At 56.5% G+C, this 14192-nt stretch overlaps 1 protein-coding gene across 1 annotated transcript; it reads left to right on the top strand.

Annotated features, from left to right (window-relative positions):
* The first annotated feature begins 8672 nt into the window (after positions 1 to 8672).
* DUSP4 (dual specificity phosphatase 4) lies at positions 8673 to 14145 on the top strand. Its single transcript, XM_056322265.1, has 4 exons — positions 8673 to 9290; positions 12109 to 12245; positions 12678 to 12897; positions 13128 to 14145. The coding sequence occupies exons 1-4, from the start codon at positions 8903 to 8905 to the stop codon at positions 13511 to 13513; spliced, it is 1131 nt and encodes a 376-aa protein (XP_056178240.1). The 5' UTR covers positions 8673 to 8902; the 3' UTR covers positions 13514 to 14145.
* The last annotated feature ends 47 nt before the right edge of the window (positions 14146 to 14192 follow it).

The following is a 14192-nucleotide window of genomic DNA, read 5'->3' as shown; positions in this document are numbered from 1 at the left end:
GCAAAAATCTCTCAGAGGTTATTAGGGGCACAAATCCCAGCGCTGGCTCAGGAAGTCCCCCAGGCACATTGCAGGAGACGGGAAGAGTCACCTGGGAAGCACTGGCTCACTCGCCCCAGGTTCATGCTGTTTCCAAGGTGCCTGAAGCAGGTTAGTTGCACTTGCAGCCAGGTCATTGATCTGGCTGGACCTTTTCCATCTCTGTATTATGGTTGGAGTACAAACATCCTCTGAGTGCTCCCAGTGCTGTTGGACTGGCTGGGATGTCTACTAAAAGCATCCAAATAGCACATAGTTTTACTTTTTCTGTTGTTCCCGCTGTTCTACTGTTTACTGGTTTTTTTCCTGATTTCTGCTGAGCCAGCACTGCTGGAGCTTGACACCACTTGTGAAGTTAAGCCCTCCAGTTTGGGGGTTGCTGCTTTGAGAGCCATCGGATCCGTGGTGGGCTTTGGCTGGCCTGTACATCAAGGAATCTTTGGAAGTGTTTCCTGTTCTGTTAGGGGTTTTCTTTTCCCTTTAATGAACAAACTCATTGGGCAAAGCGGAGTGCAGAAAGTGTGAGCTCCTGGGAGAGATTTTCAAGGGCATGAACTCCTGCCAGCCAGGCTGTGGTATGAGCCTACCCGTCTGCAAGCCAGCCGCTGCAGAGGTTGATTTCAGCTGCCCGAGCATCTGTTTGGCAGCAGCCTGAAAGTCTGAGGTCTCTGCTGCTTCCCTCTGTCCCTGCTGCAGTTACCAAGCGCCTTGTCATGGCTGCAAAGGCAGCAGAATCAGGCCTTTCTCAGACTGGATCTTTTTTTTTTGTGCAAGAGACCTCGCACTGGCGTCAGGAATCACTAAGAAGCAAACTGCAGGGGGCTGGGACAGTTGTCCAGCCTCGTTTCACGTTCCTGCAGAGACACAGGCCATTTGCCAGCAAAGGTCTCCCCTCCGCCTCCCCCCTGAAAGGTGGCCCAGCGTCAGGGCGCAGGGGGGGCGCTTGGGGCAGCGCCCAGGAACCCTTCACCAACACAACCGTCTGACGCATCTTGGGTGTGAGTCAACGCCTGATGCACCAGGACATGAGGTGAATCAGTCACAGGGCTCTGCTGGGGGTGTCTAGGAGAACACCACCGCGGCTGCCATCACTTCTGACCCCCTGGGCCATCCACACTTGACCCCACGTCTCCTTCATCTCTGGCGGGGGACAGCAGGGCCACATAACCCTGATGGATTTGTGTGATCAGGCCGCAGCAGGAGCTGAGATCATCTGGGAAGCAGGGAAGGAAGACTAGCTGGAGGCACAACGGAGCACCACAGGGATTTCAGAGTTTTTCTTCTTGCGGCAGCCTTGCGCAGACGGCTGTGATGCTCAGGTCTCTGGGGCCCATGGCTGCCGGCACAGGGGCCGTGAGAGGCACCCTGGGAGAAGCAGAGATGTGCAAGTGTTTGCCAGTTGCAATGAGACAGTGCCCAAGGCAGAGCTCAGACTGGGAGGCGATGGAGAAGCAAAAAGCCGGGCTTTAAACTTGAACCCGATTTGGGGTTTTATCTTGTCACAGTTATGATGACTGCTTCTCTGTGCCTCAGAGGTAGTTTCTGGGTTTGAATCTTCATTTGATTTCTTTTATATACAGTTACCATTGTCTTGATCCCAGGCAGGCATCAGGCCACGCCAGCCAAGTCAGACCCACACAGCTAGGGTCTGCATTCTGGTTCAGACCGCACTGCTCAGCAGCACCAATGGTGGGGACAGATATACAGAAGCAGGGCAAGTGTATGCCGTAAAGGTTCCCAGCTACACTTCTAGCCTCTGGACATTTCTGATTCACCAAACTCCTTGTGTTTAGTAACCCCTGATGAGCTTTGATTCCAGGAATTTAACATTTTGGTTTGGAAACCCTGTAAACTCTGAGCACAGACAGGGTCCTGCAGCACAGCGTTCCCCTGGTTAACAGTCCATGTGAGCTGGTGCTCCTGATGCTGGTTTGACCCTGCTAGCTGACACTTTCGGTTCCCTTGCCCTGACACCTGTCAGCACCTCCATGCCTCATAACAGGGCACAGTCCTGTAGAAAGAGCCAGCTCCCACCTGGCCCACTGCTTGAGGGACAAGAGCCCAGGCTCATCGCAGGAAAGGTGGGAGGTTTCCCTTCCTCTGCTCCCTGCCGTTTGGGCCTTGGGATCAGGAATAGGTGCAAGGGAGATCCCTGAAGCCAACTGCACCCACTGTGGCTGTATAAGAAGTGCCAGACACAAGCCACCCCTCCCTCAGTATAATCTGGAGGGGAGTCCCAGTTGCTGCTGACACAGAACAGCACGCATTTCCACTGCTGTTTCAAAATTCAGATAGGTACCACTGTTATATTCATAGAAATTAGTGGGAGATTTGTCATTCATAGCCTGATTGTATGAGTCTGACACGATGTATAAATAGGTTATAGTCACACTTATATAACACTGCCTTATTTATGATCTTAAGCCCAAGGGAGAAATGCCTCTTCCCCAGCCCTTTCTTCCAAGCAAAAAACGTCATTCAAAGCTCAGCTTCAATCCTATCACTGAAGCCGGATGCTTAACCAAACACTGGGAAATTCAAGTGAGGCATTTCTCTTTCAACTTGCAAACAGCAATGTCCCCAAAGGCAGCAGCTGCTAGGATCTGCATGCCTACGATTAAATACAGCACTGGGGCTTGAGAGCTTCCAGGGGTGGTCTCTGGCTTCACAACCATGTAGGACCCAGCGTGTGTTAGAGGCAAAACGTCACATGTTACGTTAAAGGTTAAAATGCCACATCCCTTACTGCCTTCAATCTAGTTTCCAAAGCAGAACCCTTACCCTGAGTCTGTCTTACAGCAAATGGAGAGGAGGCAATCAGCTTGCCTCCACAGATTCACTTCTCTGTCTCTGCTGCATCCCCAAATCCTGCAGCCAAAGATATTAATCTAATCCCCATGGCACTTGAAATTTGGGGATTAAGGGTCCCATGTGTTTGTTTTATCCGCCTCACTTACACATCTGCTTTATAATCCGTGGTTGTAATAACATGATCAGAGACCGTGTGTGTCCTGACACCCGGAGTGGGGAAAGTTTCTGGGCTTCTGAAGAAGGCAGAAGAGTGAAGGATACAAGGTAGTGATGGGATCTGGCAGCCAGCACAGCACCACAGTTGTATCAAAAATAACATAATGTCAAGGACAGCTCACATAGACTCTTATGTCAGGAAGCAGCTTACCAGTGTGGCTTGCCCTCGTCTGCCAAGGCTGTAGAAGCATTTGGCAATGACCTTGCATTCAGCTGGCCACCACTCAAGCTGGACACACGTGCTGGAAGATGCTCTGCCTATGGGACAGCCAGAGTGGTTTTGCACCTGCTGGGCCCCATGTCAGGGCTAGTCTCCGGTCCTGGTGATATCGAGGGGCAAGCCTGCCACATATATAGGGCCACTGGGCTCTTAAGTCCTTCAGAGCTGGAGAGATGCATCAGATCCGTGGGCCCTTACCCACCATATAGTCCTCGGAATGCCACCAGCAGCTGACCTCCAAACCCTGCCGTTTGTCCTCTCACACTTCCCCCCGAAAACCAGCCCGGTCAAAAAGAAACAGCCCCGGGAATTTTGGAGAGAGACCCTCTCTGTTTCCACAGGTGGCATTTAGGCCTGTTGCAGAACACCCCTCCCCACACGGCCAGCCCTAATTAACTGCCTGAGCTAACCACCTAGCAGAAGCCATAGATCTTACTAAAATCCTGATCACTGACCATCCTGGATCAGACCTCACATTTCTCTCCCAGTGTAGTTTGAGCCACATTGACTTTCACAGGCAGAGATGAGGCAGTGGCAGAAGGCAGGGGCATGAGAGAGAGAGGAAACCAAACCTGCAGCAGAAAATGGCCGGGCCACTTTGCATCCTGCTAATTTGAGTGGGTCCTGCCCCGATGACATTTGCATGAGCACAAAACAGCTGCAGCTCTTGAGGTCGGTGGAGTGCCCCATTGCTGTTCTGAAGAAGGGCTGCTTTGCTTTCAGGGATAAAGGCTGGTTTTCCCATCTCCTAATCTAGATCACATCAGGGGCCAGTAACTAGTCTCCTATCTAGTGATTTATACCTGATTTCCCCATGTCTATAAACCCTCGCTCTATCTGCTGTTGCAGGGCAAAAGCAACATATTATTTGTCCCTCTGGAGATAAAATCTGTAGGGCAGTCCACTGGAGTGGGGTTTATAAACTGAGGTCTCAGCAGATAGCAGAGAAAGCAGACCTGGCAAAGCTCCTGGCATCTTTCATGAGCTGCCAGAGGCTTTGGGGCTAGCCTGTGGGGCTGCTGGGGTTTGAGGCAACAAAGGTTCTGGCAGGGTTCAAGCATGTGCTGCAGTTACTTGCAGCCTGGTGTGAAGGAGTAGGGATGGGAAAGGGAGGTCCTTCAGCCCAGCCTGGGTCAAGTCTCCTTCCCTGGCTCCATTGCCCCCTGCACCAAACACAAGGGCTGCTGAAAAGCCCTGAGAGATCCTCTGCTGCAGATGAGTTATGGATGAACTGCTCTGCTGACAGGCCACCAAGAGCGACATTTCATCTGAATTTCTGGGAGGACGGCAATGATCTGGGACATGCTTGCTGAAATCCACTGTTGTGGCCCCGGGATTAACATAATGTCTGGGGCAATGTGAAGCTTAGCCGTGAGAAGCCAGCGCAGGAGGGATGCAGGTGGGTCTCTGAATAGCTACCTGCACTCAGGTACTCCCTTCTCTCCCAGGGTGTCCCAGGCTTGGCCATGCACTGCCCTGGGGCTCAGGGTGCTCACGTGCTTTTGCAGCTGAGGGGTTAGAAGACACTGGAAATGAACATTTTCCCCTCCTCCACCTTCTCAGCCAACCTTGCATAATTTTCCCTTTAGCCTCCCTAGACAGGTTCGTTACAATTCCCCTGCATTAATATGCAAATATGCCCTAGAGGAAAAGAGAGCCTGAATTTATTAACATGAATCTGTTAACTCTTTCACTGCCGCGCTGCCCTTCATGGACAAGAGGATGCTTTTCCCCAGCCTGGAAAGCTGTGAGAGAGATGCCATGAAAGCAGAACTGTAAGGTGCTGCATGAGGACAGGAGCAACGACCCTGCGGTACTCCAGGAAGGCCAGGTTTTGTGGCTAAGGGCAGACTTGCAAGTTGTTAAGACCTTGATTCTGCCTTTCATTTCTGCCAAAGGCTTCCTGCGCATGCCAGGGCAAATCACTCAACCCTTCAGCTAACTGCTGGGGGAAGGTGGCAGCATCCTTACACTGCAACCCCTGCCACGTGCTGAGAGCAGCGGGGGTACAGGTCTGTGCTTTGTCCATCTGCAGCCGTACAGCTGGCTGACCAGGAGGATGGAGGGAATCAAGCTTTTGGGAGAGCTCCAGCGTATCAAACCCTGGCCCGTGTTCCAGCACAGGTGGCACAGAGGCAGGCACATCTGCCAGGTAGTTGAGACCCGTGGCGTGACGCAGCACGCCAGGACCCCACATGTGCACGCCAGGGCCAGGAGCCGGGGAGAGCAGAGCCAGGAAAGCCTGGAGGAGCCCAGAGGGCTCGCTGAGCTCAGCAGTGTACCAGCTGCCCACGGCAGCCATTTGCCCACCCAGGGGGACTCGGGCATCTGCATTTCTTTGGGCAGGAAAAGCCTGTAGATAGGCAAACAAATCGGTATCTATCGGAAGCAAATTTACAGCCGGGCTCTAATTTGGTTTTTGTTGCCACAGTGAGACGAGGCGTAAATTCCTTTTCCTTAATTCAAGGTACATATTGACATTTAATCATCCAAATATGTGCCTTCTTTGACAATTCATTTCCCTCCAGCCTCATTCAACTATTGCCTCTTCTGGCCAGGGCCCTGTAAAAGACGATCCTTTGACTCTGTTGGGAAGGAAAGGAATGTCTCTTGCTCTCTCTCCCTTTTCCTTTGGCTGTTTGTTTTCCAGCAGGGTATACTTCAGTCTGTGCCATACGGATGCCGTTTGACAGGAATATTAGATTTCATGTTTCTCCAGGTTGCAAAGTCAGGCCATGAAGCCGTATGGCCTTCTCCCATCCCTCTCCCTTTCCCCAGTCCTTTCTGCAGCCCCTGCTCCACCACCCCAAGTAATTGCGTTGCTTCTTTTGGCTTGTGGCTTCTGCCACCATTTCAGGTGGCTCTCGCTTGTCCCGCCATAGCACCTCCACAGACAAATTTAACTTTTAAGCTCACTGCAGTGAGGGACATCCCTCTTCTCCTCCAGTGGTGGATCCTGGCTGGGCAGCATTTACTTGGACTGGTTTGGGCACTCTCACCTTCGGATTCAATTTCCCCACTGCCAGCTGTCTGTGAGCCACCATCCTCACCACAGCATCGGCTCCAGAAGTGACCAGCCGGGATCACAGCCGTGAGAATGGCTGGTGTGGGTGCGCAATGGCATTTCCAGCAGCCTGGCTGGGTGCAGTTTATTTTCCAGGAAAAAAGATCCAAGAACCTGCCACCTTCACACAGATTGCAGGAAGGGATGCACAGCATGGAGAGGAGGGTTCAGGCAGTGGAAACACTTGGAAATCTCTGTCAGATGCATGTATATGCACATCCATCCATGCTCCATCCTCAAATAATGTCCTCCGTCAATGCTCATGCAAACATCCAGGGACAGCAGCCCAAATCCCCGCTCCTGCACCCATGACAATGTTGCCTCACTCTTCCACCTCAGGCCGGTTTGGACCTGAAAGGGAAAAATTAGGATGTTAGGCCCTGCCTCCAAGAATATATAATCTGTGCCCTTGGTCATCCAGTTTTAGTGTAAACCCTGGAGTGAATAATGCAGAAAGCATTGAAGACGGCAGGCTAGCTCATCACTTGGTAGCGGCCAATACCTCCTGCCCAAGAAGAGCAAAGAAAATGGCTTATTTTGGCATCAGGTCTTGAGTAAAACTTCCTAAGATGTTTTTGATGCTCCAACTTGAGTTCAAGGTGTGCTGCTATGAGAGCATAATTTTAAATTAGCTTGACAGCAGATTCTCTGTTTGAGGTTTTTGGTGTCTGGCAGGATTCTGCAAAGGAAGAAAGCATGTCCCTGGCATGTTTCTGGCCAGCCAGCATCTGCTTTACTTCAAGTAGAAATAGGTTTTCTTCTTTCCTTGTGTCTGATGTAGTTTGGAACAGGAGAAAATCAGCCTTCTGTCCCTGTTATGTTAGGCAATAGGCACAAATACGTTTGTGTGTTACACAAATGGCAGCTGCGTTACCCCGATAGCTAACCTGATTCAGCTTGGCTGGCAAAGGGTTGGCACCGCAGACAAAAGCCAGTGATGCAAAGATCAGGCTGACGAAGACAGAGGGAAGAACCCAGCAGTGGCCAGAGAGCAGAGTGCAGGGGAGAGGCAGCGGCAGGACACAAGAGTGTCACCAGCTGTAGGCTTTGGACGTGGCAGGCAGGCACAGCAAGGTGTCACCCTGCCTTACCCAAACAAACGCCACAGCAAGGTGTCACCCTGCCTTACCCAAACAAACGGCTGCCAGGCACGCAGGGGAGGGGAGGACAGGCAACTGCAACCCCTGGCAGTCCCTGCACCCCCTTTGCACCTCGCGTTGGCTTCAGTTCCACCCAAAACTTCTCCTGGGCTTAAGTGTGTGGTATAAGACAGAAGAGGAAAGGAAAATTTCCAACAGAAAGGTTTTTCAGAGCTGTCCATTGCATTTGTTTCACCTTGTGTAAAAGCTCGCTTTGTCTGCAAGGAAAATGTCTGTAAATGTGGCCACACAACTGCTCTGCAGAAGGCAGGGATGTGCTTTTGCTTCCTTGCGTGAGGCTGGCCTGCCTCTTTCCGCGTGCTTGGGGGAAACCGCAGAGGTCTCAGGACAAAGCTGCGCTTTCTAATTCTCATCAAATCTGTTGTGGAAAGCAGTAGCTGGGGCAGGTGGGCTTGGGTGACCACTGAGCCCTTAAGCTTACTGCCACCATATCTGGGTCTCCAGTGGGGTGGCTGAGCACCCTGAGGCCCCTGAAGCAGAGTCACCCGGGGCCGGGCATCGCCCATTTGCAGGAGCTGCCCTGCCCTGAGCACACCTGCTGGCACCCGGGTTTGTGGCATTGCTTTAGTTGGAGAGCAGTCGAAAAGGGGACTTCTGGGGGAAATGGCGGCCTGGTGTTTGGGTGGTGGTTATGGGGAAACCCTCTCGGGGTCACTTCAGGACAGTGTGAATTTGCTCCTTCGGCTTTTAGCCGAAAAAGCCTTCCTCCACGTGAGGAACCAAACCGAGGAGCCTCCCAGGGGGCTGCTTCCCTGGCAGGGGGCTGTGGCGTTTGTAAGGCTCTGCGGCCAACGAGCTGTCACTCACCGACGGGGAGAACGTGGCGGCGGCGGCCGGGCCCCCGGAGGGACCCCGCGGAGCCCTCGGTACGCCCCGCTCCCGGCCCCGCTCCCGGCCCGAGCGGGCGCTCAGGGACAAAGGAGGGGGAGGAGCGCGTGCACGTGCGCGTGCCCGGTGGGGGGTGGGGGATGGGGGGCAGGGGTGCGCTCGACCGCGTACGGGTGTGTGCCCCGCAGCGGCCGGCTTGTGTGTATGCCGGTGCCCGCGCGGCGGGGGTGACACGGCGCCGGGGGGAGGGGGGGAGGCCGAGGCGCCGCCCGCCCGCCCGCCGCCCCATTCACGAGACGCTGCGAACATGGCCGGCCGGCGGCCAGGCCGGATTTTTTGTGAATGGAGGCGGTGACGTCGCCCGCGCCCGCCCGCCGCCTTCCGTCCATTCATGCGGCCGCGGCGCGGGATGAATGGGCGGGGCGGGGCGGGGGGCGGGGGCACGCGCCGGCCGCCGCCGGGTAGTAAAGGCGCCGCGGCGCGCGCGGGGGTGCGCGATCGGTACCGGCACCGGGGTCCGGCCCGGCCGCCTCCTCCTTCTCCTCTCCCCCGCCCGCCCCCGCCATGGTGGCCACCGAGGGGCTGCGGGAGATGGAGGGCAGCGCGCTGCGGCGCCTGGTGTGCCGCGACGAGGCCGGCGGCCCCGGGCGCTGCCTGGTGCTGGACTGCCGCCCCTTCCTGGCGCACAGCGCCGGCCACATCCGCGGGGCGCTCAACGTGCGCTGCAACACGATCGTGCGGCGGCGGGCTAAGGGCGCCGTCAGCCTGGAGCAGATCCTGCCGGCCGAGGGCGAGGTGCGGGCGCGGCTGCGCGCCGGGCTCTACGCCGCCGTGGTGGTGTACGACGAGCGCAGCCCGCGCGCCGAGGCCCTGCGCGACGACAGCACCGTGGCGCTGGTGGTGCGCGCGCTCCGCCGCGACACGGCGCGAGCCGACATCCGCCTCCTGGCAGGTACCGCCGGGGGGGAGGAGCGGGCGGGACGTGGCCGCGGGCAGCAACCCCCTCACCCCCCGGGGCTCCCGGCGGCGGGCGCCCCCGCCCGGGGCTGCGGTCTGGCCCCGCTGCGTCCCCGGCCCCGCTGCGCCCCTCCCGGCCGCCCGGGCAGCAGCTGGGAGCCGGCGGCGGGGCTGTGTCCCGGGGCGGGGGTCCTGGGGCGGCCGGCAGCGCCGAGGCTGGGCGGGGGGCGGGGGGGCCGCCCCTGTGCCCCGGGCCCGGCCGGGACACCTGGCGGCGCGAAGCCGGGGGGCAGCGGGGCAGGGACCCCCGCTCTGCGCCCGTGGTCACCCCCCGCCCCGCGGCGGCGACGGCTCGCTCGGGACCCCTTAGCCGCTGTCAGGCGGGTGCCCCGGTGCGGCGGGCGGGACCCCTGTGGTGCCCCGGTGCCGCTGTCGCGGCAGCCCCGGCTCGGCCGCCCCGCTCAGCCGTCGGCGGGTGTTAAAAGAGGCGCTGCGGGCGGCTGGGCCTGGGAAGGGCCGGGAGGTGATTTAGGGCGGCGGGATGCTCGGCTGGGGCTCCTGGATGCGCTCTGTGGGCTCTTCCTTTTTTTTTTTTTTTTTTTTTTTTTTTTATACAGCCCGAGAGTTAATTTATTCCTTGGTTTACTTACAGCAGGGGCGAGGATGCTTATGCAGAGTAGCAAATCCATTAAGGGGCTTGATAGATGGAGGAGCTAGCACTCCTGTTGTACTAGCTACAGTAAAAACAGCGGGAGCCGCTCCGAGGATGCGATAGATGCGATATGATGCTGCGCTGTGGGAGCACCCGCACAGTGAGGGCTCGCTCGGGAACGTGCGATCGGGTCCTTTGCCATGAGCCGTTGCGGTGCCGGGAGCTGCGGATGTGGCAGAAAATGCAGCTGTGCTGCAGGGGTGGCCTTTATCAGCAGCTGAGGGCTTCTGGTGCCCCTGTGGCTCTCGTGGGAGGTTGTTGGGGGTTTCCAGTCCCTTACTTCTAAGGAATGGGCTCCTGCGGACACAGTCTTGGCACTGGAGACTTTTTCCTCGCTTTACCACAGAGCTACTCAAATGGTTCGGCTCGCTCAGATTCCACAAGAGCCCTGCTAACCCAGCACTGTGCGTGTCCAAGTGCAAATGTAATGGCTGCAGGTCACGATGGAAGACCTGGCTCTGTTTTGTGCAGATGGGGCTGCTGCCAGGTTCCTGGCGAAATGGTTCGGCTGGGCGCCGCTTGGCGATGTCTCCTGCCCAGGCTGGCTCCCGTGCCAGGCCCTGCGCGCACAGCCAGGAGCCGCACAGCGCCGGATGGAGGTGCTGGATGTGGTGCTGGGCTGAGCAGGCGTTAGATCTGACGGGATACACTGAAGAGAAATGACTTTGACCGTTTGAAAGGGTTGATCCGCTTTGCCAAGGAGCGAGCCCGTTTCTGTGCATCACCCCGGGCAGCTTCTCCCTCTCAGGATGGCGTGATGGCCACCAGGGCGGGATGTGGTAGGTCCAGGGATTTTGGGATCAGACCTCCTGAAGATGTCTAACAGGCACTTTGTTTTGGGTGCTCTTCCAGATCAAACCGGTAGGACGCAAAGGGATGTCAGGCCCTGGAAACCACAGCCTCTGCAAACTGTCCTGCTCACGTGGGAGGGACAGTGCAAATCTAGCGATGTGTGTGCACGCTTCTGCATTGAGGTGTTAGAGCCCTTCCTTGCGTAGGAGAAGGAGACCATAAAGGATGCCTGAGATGCTGGCAATATTGGTCTCTAGCTGCCTATGGTTTCCTGAGCTGCTTTGCTGGAGGTGATGGCATCCACTGGTCTTTTGAACATCTAGCATTGTTCAGGGCAGCCTCAGAGCTAAGGCTGGATGAGGAATAGGTGTCCTGCTGTGTGTGCTCTGGCACAGCCAAATCTGCAGACACAGGTTGTGCAGCTGGGGCGAGTCTTCCAGGATAACTCCTGGAGTCAGGGCTTGGTCTACCTAGATTCCTGTGGTGGTAGTAAAAAACCCGATTTCTGTTGGTTTTAAGGTTCAAGGTCAGACTCTACAAGGACGTCGGGTTTGTTGATTTGATGTGAATGAGAGAAGGAAATCTCACCAGAAGTGTTTATGTGCAGCCAACACCTCGGTTTCCCTGTCTGGGAAGTTGATGGGGTTTGCTTTTCTTTTGCCTGCCACTAGAAAGACCTGAGGTCACCTTGGCTTGTCCTCCTGGCAGCAGGTCGGAGGAGCAAGCCACTTACCTCCACGTGCAGCTGAGACCCATGTCCTTGAGAAGCAGTGGACACCTCTCTCTGGAGAGCAGCTTTGCTGTGGGATTAGCTTCACTGTACCTGGCCAGTGCCAGGGCTTCCCTGGCCTGTTGTTTTGGGAGCTCTGGGTTGGGGGGTCAGGCTGGGAGAGTGGGAGACCACCCTGGGCTTTGTGGCAGGATGATGTGTGAGGAGGGAACCGAATGGTCTTTGGCCTGGGAGCAGCTTTTCCTGTTAAAGTCGAAGGATGCTGGCAACAAATCCTTTCTCCGTCATCTTAGAGAGCAACCTTGCCCTCGGTCCGGGGTTTTGGCTGACAGCGCGTAGGGGACTAAACCCTGGACCAGAGACTTTGGGCAGCCAATAGCGTTACAGAGGGTTTGCTCCAAGGGAGTGGTGGGAGCTCAAGGATCTCCCCTCTTGCTACCAGGAGCCTGGTTGCTCGTCCTGGGGCAGGAGACCACTCTTCATCACTGTAGCATCATCTAGTGGCGAAGGGCACAGTGAGATGCGTCAGCTCCAGCTATAGGTAGCCTGGCATAACGCTTTGTGCCTCTCCTCTTGCAGGAGGTTACGAGCGCTTCTCCTCGGAGTACCCTGAATTCTGTGCAAAAACCAAGTCCCTGAGCAACGTGTCGCCCCCCACCAGCGCCGAGCCCCTGGATTTGGGCTGCAGTTCCTGTGGGACCCCCCTTCATGACCAGGTACATCTAGAAGCCCAGTGCTCAGCTGTTTTTTTTGACCGCTTCTTCCAGCATTGCAACCTGCTCCTGCTGGAGTCTTTCCGCTGTCCCCTGGCTGAGGACTGCAGAGCCAGAGCCCTGCTTCCTTTCCTCTTGTGGGAGAGCACGGTGGTCCTCCTGGTCCCAGGGTCTCTGCGCTCCCTGGGGAGCAGACAAGCCCAAATCCTGTTAACTACACCTGCCTGTTCCTGCATGGGATGCAGGGGGGGGGACGGACGGACTGCTGAGATGGGTTGAACAGCTCCAAAAGGCAGCCTCTGCTCCCTCTTTTGAGGGCCCTGGATCAGCTGCCAGGTTCCTGCACTGCTCAGGGCATCCGAGCCATCTGTATTTGTGTCCTGCCTACTGCTGTCCCCTGGTCACCCCCATATCTGTTCTTTTTCTCTGGAACAGGGTGGCCCTGTGGAAATCCTCCCCTTCCTCTACCTTGGCAGTGCCTACCACGCTGCCCGGCGGGACATGCTTGATGCGCTGGGCATCACAGCCCTGCTGAACGTCTCCTCAGACTGCCCCAACCACTTTGAGGGGCACTACCAGTACAAGTGTATCCCCGTGGAGGATAACCACAAAGCTGACATCAGCTCCTGGTTCATGGAGGCAATTGAGTACATTGGTGAGTGCCTGAGCAGGGAGCTGCGTCCCTGCATGTTTCACTAGGTGGGGGGAAGCTTCCCCCCTCAAAGACCCAGAGCCTTTGACTCAGAGGGGATGGGGTCCCACAGGGGCCGGGGCTGTTTGTTGCACTGGTGGGAGGGAGGTCAGTCCCCACCAGTGGGTTTGGTGAGGGGTCAGCCTTTGCTGGAAGGGTGCCGGTCTCACGTCTCATCCCCTGTTGCCCTCCAGACTCTGTGAAGGAGTGTTGTGGCCGGGTCCTAGTCCACTGCCAGGCTGGGATCTCCCGCTCAGCCACCATCTGCTTGGCTTACCTGATGATGAAGAAGCGTGTCAAGCTGGAGGAGGCCTTTGAGTTTGTCAAGCAGCGCCGGAGCATCATCTCCCCTAACTTCAGCTTCATGGGGCAGCTGCTGCAGTTCGAGTCGCAGGTGTTGGCCACCTCCTACGCAGTGGAAGCTGTCAGCCCCTCGGGGACACTGCGGGAAAGGGGCAAGGCCACCTCCACCCCCACCTCCCAGTTCGTCTTCAGCTTCCCAGTCTCGGTTGGTGTCCATGCCACCCCCAGCAGCCTCCCATACCTGCACAGCCCCATCACCACGTCGCCCAGCTGTTAGCTCAGGGGCTGGGGCCAGCCAGGCAGCTAGTGCCAGGTGTGGAGGGAGCAGGCAGGCACGGAGCCCCGGTAAGTTAAGCAATAGTGCCGGACACTGCCATTCACCCTGGACTCAACATCTTTTTCGTAGAGAAATTTCTTACCTCATCTTGGGTTTTTTGCTTTTTAATTTTATGTTTTGAAAGCATGAAAGTTGTAAAAGCCACAAACCCTGACACTGTCCAGGCTCTTTGGGGGAGAAAAAAAATAATAGTATACTGGGTTTCCTCAAGTGCCTGGTCTTCATCTCTTTCCATTCCTGTATTATTGTCGTGTTTTTTAAAAAAACCCGCAAGATACACCTCCCCTTCTCCCTGTATTTCTGCCTCTAGCTCACCTGGGTTGAAAAGGGAGCATGCCCTGGGTTCATTGTGCAGCAGCCTTCCCCACGGGGAGGGTGTGGGGTGAGTGCTGCTTGCCTGAGCCCAGTTATGGGGGCCACCAGCAGAGCTGCAGGCAGGGCCTCGGGGCAAGCAGGACACTGCACAGGGCTGCCTGCACTCAGCCTCACCCTGCCACTGCCTGGGGAGGTGACACAGGAGCTGGGAGGTACCTGCCAAGTGACCAGCTGAGCCCATTCCGGGGTGGGGGGGGGGGGGGGGGGGGGGGGAGAGCAATCTCTGGCTGGGGAGATGCCATCC

This window comes from Falco biarmicus, chromosome 1, assembly GCF_023638135.1.
Source record: "Falco biarmicus isolate bFalBia1 chromosome 1, bFalBia1.pri, whole genome shotgun sequence".
Lineage (NCBI taxonomy): Eukaryota > Metazoa > Chordata > Aves > Falconiformes > Falconidae > Falco > Falco biarmicus.
The sequence above is the reverse complement of the archived record's forward strand: the minus strand, read 5'-3'. Positions and strand labels throughout refer to the sequence as shown.